Source organism: Channa argus, chromosome 12, assembly GCF_033026475.1.
Source record: "Channa argus isolate prfri chromosome 12, Channa argus male v1.0, whole genome shotgun sequence".
In the NCBI taxonomy this organism is placed as follows: domain Eukaryota; kingdom Metazoa; phylum Chordata; class Actinopteri; order Anabantiformes; family Channidae; genus Channa; species Channa argus.
In genome coordinates this window covers 20,242,079-20,254,226 of record NC_090208.1, presented here as the reverse complement: position 1 = coordinate 20,254,226, position 12,148 = coordinate 20,242,079, and the positions used below count along the sequence as shown (strand labels likewise).

Below are 12,148 nucleotides of genomic sequence, written 5' to 3'. Positions count from 1 at the left end.
GTCGGCATGTTTTCTCTGTGCCTGTGTGGGTTTCATCTGGGTACTTTGGTTTCCTCCCACAGTCTAAAGATATGCAGTTATCGTACTTAAGGTGACTCTAAAAACTGTAGCTTTAAAAGTGAGCGTGAAAAGTTGGCGGTCTCCGTTATGGACTGGGAACCTGTCCAGGATGTACCCAGTTTCTAGCCCAGTTGACAGCTGGGATCACCTCCAGCATCACTGCAACCCTTAACAGGATAAGCAGTTTGCATAATGGATGGATTGATATTCCAAACATATATAACCTTGTGTTTCTGCAGTTTATACACCGTCTTAAACCTTTCACTCCTGACTATGGATTTTAAATATAGCAGAAATTCAATTAAACACTTGTTACCTGAAGTAAAAAAAATATATATTTTAGTGACAAACTTGTCATATTTCTATGAACATCATTTGTTATAACTTAATTTTCATATTGTCCAAAATCTCTTTATATGTCAACAATAGAAGAAATAACAGGAGTTTGGGAAGTTGGCGCTTGACTGAAGAGCTAACGTGTTTGTTTTCACACACACACGCACACACAAACACACACACACACGCACACACACACACACACACACACACACACACACACACACTCCCACGCCGGTGGAATGATGAGAACTTCGTAGTCCATGAACGTCTCAGTCAGTTTAACCACTGTTATTATTCTAATCATGATGACATGTTTTTAAATGGATTATTATACGTTTTCATTAATAACACGCTGTCTGGAAAGGATTGTTGACGCGCAGGGTGGCAGTGATGGGAGCGCACACACACACACACACACACACACACACACACAAAGCCACACATATGCATAAAAAATGAGAAAAGGGAATATGTGCAATAATAACAAGAAAGAGTTTTAAGATTTTAACACATACACACACACATACATGCTGCTGACATGTTTTCACACTGCTAATTACAAATTACACAAAGTTAAAGTTTTTGTTAATAACACGCTGTCTGGTAAGTTTCTGTATGACGAGGACACTGGTGGGCGAGACACACATACATACACACACACACTGTATATGCATCTATGCTCTTGTCATGTTTTTAATTGATTTCAGCTATAATTATTTTGTAATAACACACTGTCCCTCTCTCTCATCTGTATGTCGTAGCATTTTAAAAATGGATGATAATTAAATTTTTTTCCCTGTTTTTATTAATAACATGTTGTCTGTAGGAAAGCACACACACACACACGCGTCATCTCCCCACTGCCCTCTCTTTACCCCCTCTCAGCTCCTCCTCACTGTCCTCCTTTCATCTCCTTTCGCCTCTGACCTCCTCCTTGTCTTCTCTCTCTCTGTGTGTCTTTGATATTGCAGTTTGTGGATGCCGCTCGCTCTAAACTGTAAATCTGTCGCTCGATTCTCTTTTTTTCCCTTTTCTTCCTAAAACACACACACACACACACACACACACACACACACACACACACACACACACACACACGACAAGCTGTCACAATAAATATAGAGATAAAACCAGGTGGAGGAAGAAGAGAGGGAGAAAGAAGAGAGGAGAAGAGAGGGGAAAATGGCAGGACGACTGAAAAGGAAAGTAATGGATGAGAGGAAAGAGAAGAAAGAAAGAAGGAGAAGGAGGTGGAGAAGAAGTAGAGACAGAGCAATGAATGATAGAAAAGTTTGTAGAATAAAGAGAGGAAATAAACAGGAGAGGTTTGACTGGTTGCCCCCAAAGATAGAAGAGGAGCAAAGAAAGGAACAGTTGAAGAAGAAGGAGGAAGAAAGGGGAAAGAAGAAAAAAATAGAGCTGGATTAAAAGTAGAAAAGAGAAGAGAATGAAGAGATGAAGAGAAGGAGGGAAAGTGTGAAAGTAGAGGTTGAGAAGGAAGGGGAGAGGAAAAAAAGAACAGGATGAAGAAGAGGCCAGGAAAGGAGAGGAGATATAAAAAAGAGAGAGGTCACATGATGGGGAGAAAAGATGAGATGATAAAGAAAGAAGAAGTGAAAATGGGAGAAGATGAGGAGAGGATAAAGGATACAAGAGAAGAACTAAGCAAAACCAGTAGGAAAAGTGGAAGGAAGGTTGTTAAAAAAGGAGATTAAAGATAAGAAGACAATGAGTAAAGAGGGAAGGGGGAAAAAAGGAACTGTTGTGGAGGAGAAGAGATGGAATACGAAGACATGACAGGAGTGAGATGGGGGATGAATAAAGTGGCAAAGTGGCAAATTATGATGAACAGATGGACCAGAAAAGATTGAAGATGAGAGAAGTTTAAAACAATTGAGTGCGGAAGATGAAGCGAGGAACATTTACAAAAATTAACAAGTGAAAGAAAATGTGTGGAGGAGAAAAAACAAAAGAAGGTTAAAAATGGGAAGAGCAGGATGGAGAAAAGAGGAAGAGCAGAAGGAGAAATTAAACAGAAGTCAAAGGAGGGAAAATTGGTGAAGGAGAAAAGAAAAGATGAAAGAGGGCTGAAAGAGGGAGGAGAAGTGATGGAGAGATTACCTGGTGAACGAGTGGAAAAGCTGTTGTGACACTCCCTAATGTGATTTCTAAACCAATCTGCTAAGTGCACCTAAGAGACTGTGTGTGTGAGTCTGTGTGTGTGTGTGTGTGTGTGTGTGTTCGCAAGCATCAAATAATCTTGTTGCAGACAACACCCCCCCACCCCTACCCCCTTCTCTCTCCCTCCCTCCTCTCTCCCAACACCATCCGTCTATCTCTCTTCAGCTGCATCTAAAACTGAATCTTTCTCTCTGTTTAAGCCCATTTTTTTTACTCCCTGTAAGACTCAACTGTTTCAAAAGCTTAAAATCAACATTATTGTGTTTGGTATCAACACAGAAAACTGAGCCTTCAAAAACAATGACATAAACCAGTTACTTGTAAGAGGAAACTGTTGCCATCACTAGAATGTTTTAATAATGTTGAAGTTATATCAGTCCACATATTCCAACATAACAACTAAGAATTTCTGACTTATCACTAAAACATTTTGTTTTAAACAAAGACCACGTCTACTAAGAACATAAAAAATGACAACAGATGTGATGTACTGTAAAACTGTACTGTGAATAGTTTCCTGCAGCTTATGGATACATTTTATTGTCTTTCAGCTCAGTGTTTTATCAGACCAGACTTCATTCAGTTTAACCCCATTTCAAACTGGTAGCTCTTTTTAGCAAACAGACTCAATGGACAAAACCTGCTCAGCACCAAACAGTGATAGATAATATTAGCTGCATATTTTCCTCAGGTGGAGGCCAAAACCAGAGCCAGCAAGACAGTGAGTATTGGACTTATGATTGCCAGATGGGCAGAAACACCAAATGAAAGTTAATTTTGCTCTATGTTCACTGAATTTGTAAATTTGCTACCTGCCTTCCAGAATAAAAAACAAAATTAAATGATAATTCAGTGATGAGTTTTCAGCTCGTTCTGCTACCACGAAGTGGTCCTACAAGGTCTTTAAGGATCATTTGTGTCATTTTCTATGTAAAATGTATTGAATGTAACCGTAATCCCCAAACAGACACGTAAACCATCACTAAAAACTCTACTTATGTTTTATCGCTTGTTAACCTGCAGCCTGTATTTGTGTGGTCATCTGTGCCATAGACCCTCTGTACACTGTTGTCCAAAAACTATTAAAAACCCACCAGCTAGACATACAATGCTACACTGAGTGAAATGTTTTTTCATTCAAAAAAATAATGAAAAAGTAAAAAGGTGATCTTAATAAATACTGTCTAAAGTGACACGACTTATGGAATGGATAAAGTTTTTTTTTTTTTTTTTGGACGAGCACAAAAAGAACAAGGCGATCCAGGCTTCAGAATGAAAACTAACAACTAAGATTCATTGTTGTTTTAGTGTCTGTAGTGTCTGGTGATTTTCAACAGTTCGAATAATTTAGAAAATGATAAAGTTTTCCTTCAAAGCCAGTTAATTCGCAGGAACAATACAGAGGAAATGATCCAATTTCCCCCCCATCTGTAGTCAGTCATATATAATGACTATACAGTAGCTGATCACAGTTGACATAATTTTGTAATTTTTTTACAGGACCTCAAGATCATAAAACCAGATTCAGTCGATGTCTCAGAGGAACTGCACTACTGTTATGCTAGTTAACCAAAAGACATTTACAGGGTGCAATTAAAACATCATTTGATGCTCAATCAGTTGCCAAACAACACAAACAAAAAAATTTTGGCTGTATTAAAGCACAGTTTAGTTGAGAAGAGAGACTTCAATGGGACTGAATGAGTGTTTAACTGGCTGAGACTAAACAGACCGTTCCACTGCTCACCACATGTTGGCTGTTTTCAGATAAAAGCTGGAGGAGAAAAAAAGAAGTTAAACCATTGTCCCACTAGTTATGTGCTGTGTACAGTGTTGATGGAGGTGTTGATGGAGGTGGTAAAAAAAAAATACCTGAAAACACTAATGTGGCCTCTTATTGTTTTCTTAGGTTTTAAGGCTTCGCTGGTTTAGTGTGGATTTATTCTTCTTTGAAATCAAACTTCCTTGTTCTCTCCCGCTGCCATTGTAAAGCTCTCTCCCCCCCTCCGTTTGGAGACTCTCTCTCTCTCTCAATAGTTGGACACTGAAACAGTCTTTATGAAACATTATCTATTTCCCAACACACACTCACAACCTGCCTCTCCCCTCTTGCTGTTTTGTTCAGTCCACACCCACCCACACACACACACACACACGTGCACGCAGGGGGAGAGGATCAGTTCTTTTCCGTGGTGACAGGGGGTCATATTTCTTGTTTGATCTTCACCTCTCTCTCTCTTTCTCTCTCTCTGATCCTTTACTCTGTTTTTTATCCAGAAAACAGTGAGAGAGGGAGAGAGAGCATCTTTCCTCTGTCTCTCCACCTGGCTACTTGCTACATTGGTAAGCGAAGCATGAAACCATCTCCTGTGCCCCTGAGACGAACACACACTCACACACACACACAGTTGTTGGATAGAAAATGTCATAAAAATTAAAGGGTGCACAGGATGTGAGGCACCTACTCACTTTACATCAGACGTGTTCACTGTACTCCAGCTGATCTAAGCAGCAGAAAAACTTGGTTTCCATTGCTTTAATTGGCTATTTCAGGATTTGGGGCAAGTTTTGGTGCTGATCAAATTCTTCATGTTTGTAAAGGCTTCAATATTCCAGTTAGAATCCTGATACATTTCCAGCTTCACAAATATTCAGTTCAGCCTTCAAATTGTATAATTGATATCAATTACTGCTCATAATCTAAGTCTAACATTATGGGTCTGTCACAGCAGAGTCTGATCCAATTCTTATATTTACCTAAATTATTACTAAATCTGTGTCTTCTTAATTTGACACATATTAATGTTCCAGAGAGCCATGTTATGAACTCCAGAATTCAAAATTGATTAACTTAATTTATTGATATATGAAATTAATTTTCGAAAGTTTAACTTGAAAAATTAATTTAATTTTACACTCATACACTCAAACCAGCTTAGTGCCCATCACATTCATGTGAAGATAAACTCTCGGGAACACTGAGGTAATTTGTATAAATTTGGCACAAAGGTCCACTTGAACTCACAAATGAACTGATTAGATTTTGGTAGTCAAAGGTCAAAGGTCAAGGTGACCGTGATCTTTGACAGCCAGTCATTTTCTATATTGTACACTGCAAACAACTATCATGTGTTATCTCCTCTATACGGCCTCTTTTTATCTCATGAGAATAAAACGTTTCAGAGCAAAAACATTGTGAAAAGCTAGCAAAGAAAAATTGGAGCTCACTTACATATGCAGCTGACTCACTTCAAGAAATGAGGGTCGCTCTCAGCGTTTGGAGCCCAGTTTTAAAAAATACTCATGTTCATGTACAAATTCACTTTAAAAACCTCAACAAACTGTAAAGTACTGCAATAGAGGCACTGCTGTGGTCTGCTGATGAAGAACTGCTTATTTTTATAAACTTCTACTTTATAAATTCTGCCTTTGTGTTTTACGCTAAAAACTTATCAGGATCCAATCTGATCAGTGTTTTGATGGCGTGTGATAGGTCACTGTGTGGCTGTTAACACACACCACCATAGTGCAGCGAGGTGACCTCAGCTCCCCGCCAGCCAACACTTTAACCTTTATCAATTAACCAACAGCACAAAGCGAAGCTGAAACCAGGCACATACACACACACACACACACACACACACACACACACACACACATATGCACATCAAAACCACAACAGCACACTGACAGAAACAATACGCATAAGCATCTGCATAATACACATACTGTACACACAAACACACACACACACACAAAACACGGACACAACACAGAAACCAGCACATAGAGGCATTTATGAACACTACCACAGACTTACACACAGATGTAACCTGAGCCAGTGTGACAACTGATAGCTCTGTTTGTGCTTGCTAGACACACATACATGCACACACACACACACACACACACACAAAGACATACCTCAGCCAGGAGGCAAAACTACGGACTGTATTTGAATGTATGTGTGTGTATTTTTTTTACAAACCACTGTGCTCCATTAAAAGAACTTAATGCTCCATGTAAAAGAATGAAAACCACCAAACTGATGAAAGGAGTCCATGCTGAGTGTCTGTGGACATTATTCTGCATGTGTGTGTGTGTATGTGTGTGTGTGTGTGTGTGTGTGTGTGTGTGTGTGTGTGTGTGTGTGTGTGGCTGCAGTGCTTCAACAAACCAAAACGACTTTGCTCTCCCTGTGTTGCAGACAATACGACCTCCATCATTGGTACGTGTGTGCATCACTGATGTGCTGAAGTGTGTGTGTGTGTCTCAGAGTGTGTGTGGGCTCTAACAGCCTGTCGTGATAAGGAGAGCCCAGAATAACACTCCAACATCAGCAGCCCTCCCTCCTGTCACTCACTATCATCTCTCTTCCCCCCCCGGCCTCTTACGCTAAACTGAATCTAAACCTAATACACTCGTGTCTCTTGTGCTTAGACCTAAACAGCTCAACAGTTTGATAATAATCATCTGCAGGACACACTGCTTTAATCTGTGTGGAGATAAACACTTTTAATTTAATCACAATCACATTTATGCAAAAGTAATATAATGCAGATTTTCATTTTATTTCTTTTTAATTTTTCAATTCTACAGGTTATTGTTTAGGTCTACATGGTCTACATTAAGAAATCCAAATGTAAAAAATATTAATGAACTTTTTTTGTTTTATGCAAAAGTGAAGAATAACTTTGAACTTTTTTAACTTTGAAGGACAGGTGTCCAGTGAAATCAGGACGTTTTTCCTTTAAGCTTTAATTTAACATATTTAGCAGGATGTGTTGGAATTAGATTCAACTTTGCTCAGTTTTCAATAAAATCAATAAAATATTTTTTTTCACTGCACATAAAGAGCACTTTTAATTGAACTTTAAGTTGAGTTATACTGTAACATTAACTAAAATCAACACTAGAAGAGCAGGTAAATGCAAGTGGTCCATAACACACAGTAACAAAAACTCAGTTACCATGAAGATAAAGTATGTAAAAGCCCAGTGGGAGTCCTTTTATTGAGCATTTAATTTTTACTTTTTTTGCCAGAGAACAATGTTAAAAGAGAAAGAGAGGGGGGGGTGAAGAGAGAGAAACAGAGAGATAAAGAGAGAGAGGCATTAGAGGAATGTCAATATGATTGGAGAGAGACGAGTGTTTGTTCACTGAGCGTTCAACAACAATAGCTCTCCAGCCGTGTTGTTCCATGCGCATTCACATGATCCATTATTACCCCTGACATGTACCGCTGTGTGTGTTTGTGTGTGAGAGAGTGAGTGAAAGAGAGAGAGAAAGAAGACAGGGTGATCGAGATGGAGAGACAGAGGAGAGGTGAAAGATGTGGATAAAGAAGAAGAGACCGAAATACACTATGGACTGTGTGTGTGTGTGTGTGTGTGTGTGTGTGTGTGTGTGTGTGTGTGTGTGTGTGTGTGTGTGAGTGTGTATAGGGGAAGAGGCAGATTGGGGGTGAGGTGGAAGAAGAAGGAAAGAATGAGTGATACATGTGAAAACGAGAGAAGAATCCAAAAGAAGAGAAAGAGAGTGAAAGGAAGGATCCTGCTTTTCGAAAAAACAGGGAGAGGAGCAAACATTTCATGCTTAATGAACGATAGACTAGTTAGTGTGTGTGTGTGTGTGTGTGTGTGTGTGTGTGTGTGTGTGTGTGTGTGTGTGTGTGTGTGTGTGTGTGTGTGTGTGTGGTCAGCTAAAACCAGAGGTCAGTCCCCAACTATCCAGTGACTCCACAGCAACACAATACACTGTTAATAATTAGCTGATACAGAACAACCTCCTCCTAAAACTGTTTTTCCAACACTTTTCATCTTTCAGCAACACAAAAATAACCACGGCAAAAGCTTGAGTTGACATCCAGTGTTCCCACTGCAGTTCTGATGGGAAAACTCCAGGACTTTTTAAAAAGCAGTTTCCAGAAATAATTCAGAGCACTTGAATGAAGCTAAACATGTTCCTCCTGTCTAGTTTTGTTAATGTTTCTCAGGGAGACGCAGCAACTACTGTGTTAAACTGAGTGAATTTGTTTAAAGTGGACGTGTCGTACAGACACAAATAGACAACTATTCCCACTCCATCAACTATTTTGCACCATTAAACGAATGCTGAATTAGCTATCAGCAGTTCCTGTTTGCAGTGTTTTCACTGGAAATTTTGATTATTGTATTAATTCTTACTAACAATGCTTGTAAATAATAATATTTCCAGAAAGTATAAGTTACACTGAATCTTAAAATATGTGAATCATATGTTTTCAGATTTGACTCAAGGTATCAAATTTGGTCAATTGTACTTTAAACAGGAAGGAGGAGGAAAACATCAATAAGCAAAACTAAAGAATTTTAAGAGAAAGAAAAAGTGAGAAAAATTGCATCATTGTCTCTTTTCATTCTTCTGTCTGGAAACTCCCAATGAAATCAACTTAATGACAGAAATACCCGAATTTTATGCAAAAATTGAATAAAATAATCCAATTCCATCTTATCCGACATCAAAGCTTACTCAAACGTGTTATGATTTATGCCACATGTTTCTTTTTGATTTTGTGCATCTAACTGAAATATACTTCAACCATACTAACTCTAACTGTTACACAAAGGTTCGTTATCTGTACTTTCAGATCATTCAAAGAAACTAAATACTTTTATTACAGAGGTGGGAAACATGTTTAACAAATCACCTACACCGTTACTCAACTGGGTCTTTGAGGCTAAGCTTTTTCACATGCAGGAAATTAAAAAGTTAGCTGGAACATTTAGGAAATTAGAAACATTTCAGTGCAAATTAAAAGTTTTTTTTTCCCCCAGAGCTTTTTTAGGAAATGGACAGGTTTTGGGTCACTGCCAGCTTTACCTGCACTACTGTAATTTTAGTGCAAACGTATTCATAAAATCAGAATTAAACCTTTAAATGTTTTTATCTAAAAGTACGGCTTACTTTAAAACCACACACTATGGGTAAAAGGTACAAGAGTAAACACTTCGGAGTTTTAATTTGAAAGGTCTAAGCAGCCAGTAAAAAGGAAACAGTGTGAACAAGCAGATGACAAGTAGCCATACAGTAGGTGAATACACACACTGTACAGTGTCTGTTTACAAATATATGCATTAATGCTGCATTTTCCCATCACACACGCTCAATGTTAATGCTAAAATGAGCAAACTCTCACACAAACCAGCTCAGACATTTTTGGCTTATGAGTATGAGAAGCTTTTCAATAACAACACAAATCTGCAGGTTGTGTGCTGCAAGTGTGCTTTCAGTTCACCAAGACTTCAATTTGACACACACACTCATTTTCTTCTTAGAAATCGATAGAGAAAAAGCATCAGTTTTGACACACAAGTGAAAGGAGGAGCAGTGCTGATAACATAACAGGAAGTCATTATCAGGAATATAACCATTAAACAAAAAAGTTAATGAGTGTGCAATAAATGTTTGCATGGGTGTTTATCTCTCTTACAAACGGTCATTTTGTTGAGAGCCATTAAAGCAATATTTATATATACTACATTTTTGTTGCATAGAATGAGGGTCCCAGGAGATATTCACAGGTTTACAGCGTTGTTAACAAGCCATAAGGTCATTAATGATCATTTGGTCACTGCAAAGGAATATTATAGTTCTGCTCACGCACAAATATTAAAAATATTTGACATTTAACCGGAAGTGTTTAGATTACAGTAAGAAGAATTATTATAGCACTCTGAGTATAAATTACTTCTTCACCATCACAGTCAACTGCCTTTAGTGATATTAAAGAAGATATGACATCACTAACACTGGGGTGATGGATGGATATTGAAAGAAGAGTTTAAAATAAACCAAAACCTTAGTAACAGCCAACATATTTGCTGAAAAAGAAAGTTAAGTAAAAGTTAGAGGTTTGTAAAGTTTTTTCCCGCTACAAACACACCATGAAGTTGTTGAGAAAATGACTGGGACGCAGATTTACTCCACAGCGTCCAGTTTATGGACTGCAGAGAGTTGGAGAATTAGTTCTTAAAAAGACTGAAAGTGATTGAAACTATTCACCGACCTGGCGCTGGTGCAGTCCTGGTATAGCGTCTCGAAGTCCTTTCTGGAAATGAGCTTGCAGCGGTTCACGCCGGGTTGGATGGCGCCGAGCCCCCGCAGGACGCGCACCTGCTCCACGGTGCAAACCACCGGCGTGATGTCCAGACGCTTCAGCTTGGTGTAGACGGTGTGCAGCCCGCCCACCAGGTGCTTCAGGAAGAGGTCGAACACCTGCGGGAGGCAGATGAGCTCTTGGCCGTCCACGCAGAAGCTGGCCACCTTCACGCCGTGCACCTCCACCAGCTTGCATTCGCTGCACAAACCCGGGTTGGACGAAGTCTGCGCCAGACCTGGGGAGCCGGGGGTCAGACCTGCAGTGGTGAGCGAGCCGAGCCCACCGAGGGGACCCAGAGCGGCAGTAGCTCCGGACACGAGCGAGGCGGCGCCGCCGTTGCCCATGCCGGACAGTGCGCCCCCTGGTCCGGGCAGGAAAGCGCTGAGCATGCTGTTGGTAAGCCGCGGAGAGGGGGACAGGGAGTGGGAGTGGGAGTGGGAGTGGGAGTGAGAGTGTGAGTTGGAGTTAGTGTGCGCCGGGCTGGAGGTGCCAGTGGAGGCGACGGAGGTGTGAAGCGCGTCCGGACCCGAGCGGTAGAGCGCGGCCGGAGTTGGGGCACCGGAGCCTGGCGAGAGGAGCGGAGGAGAGCCGGGAAGCGACATGGAGGTGATGGTGGTATAAGAAGTGGAGAGTGGTGAAGGTGGACACACACCCTCTCCTTCTGTCGCTCGACTTCACACTCACACACACTTTCTACTCTGTCTTTCCAGTTCGGAAAACACTTGTGAGTTTCAGGTCTTTCTGTTCGTCTTCCTCTCACTTTTCCCTCTTCTTCTCTTTTCTCAGTTTTCCTCTTCTCGCTTCTCTTTCCATCCAGACGAAGCTCTCTTGTCTTGTTATCCGTGCGTAGAAACGGACTGTCCGATCTGTGCGTAAAAGCGAATGGATCAGACTCCAGGTCAGCCCTCGTCCTGTCCCCGCCTCCTTCATACATGACTGACGACTTGTTGAGCCAATCACGAAAAACTCCTGGTGGGACTGAGGACGTGATTGGCGAGGAAAGAGGGGGAGGACTTAATTGATGTGTGTGTGTGTGTGTGTGTGTGTGTGTGTGTGTGAGTGTGTGTGTTTGTGTGTGTGTGTGTGTGTGTGTATACGCGTGTGTGTGCGCGCGCGTGTGTGTGGAGGCTATCGGTCAGATCTGTCGTTTTGCAGTTTCATAAACTTTCTCACGAGCTATTTCATTCGCTAACGGGAAGTTTTTATTTTCCTTTATTTTTTTCTTACTCGAGCTTCACAATCCCTAATCTCTGAGCGCGTGCGTGTGCCCCTGTACATTTGTGTGTCTAGCTGTGGCTCACATGCGAGCTCTGGCGGCGAGACACCAATCAGACCACACACTGACCGCTGCTCTGTGAACAAGTGAGCAGCATCAGCCTGCAGGTGGGGGAGTGGTTGAAAGGAGGGAGGGAGGAGTTAAGAAAGGAA

At 40.7% G+C, this 12,148-nt stretch overlaps 1 protein-coding gene across 2 annotated transcripts in view; it reads right to left on the bottom strand.

Moving 5' to 3' along the window:
- LOC137137704 (dachshund homolog 2-like) overlaps window positions 1–11,601 on the bottom strand; it is an 89,330-nt gene extending 77,729 nt beyond the window's left edge. The window contains exon 1 of one of the 2 annotated variants that reach the window (XM_067524318.1): window positions 10,628–11,601. In XM_067524318.1, the coding sequence (XP_067380419.1) occupies window positions 10,628–11,322 (695 nt within the window). In that variant the 5' untranslated portion in view covers window positions 11,323–11,601. The remainder of the gene's footprint in view (window positions 1–10,627) is intronic. The other variant, XM_067524319.1, reaches the window with a different exon arrangement.
- Between the last annotated feature and the right edge of the window lie 547 nt (window positions 11,602–12,148).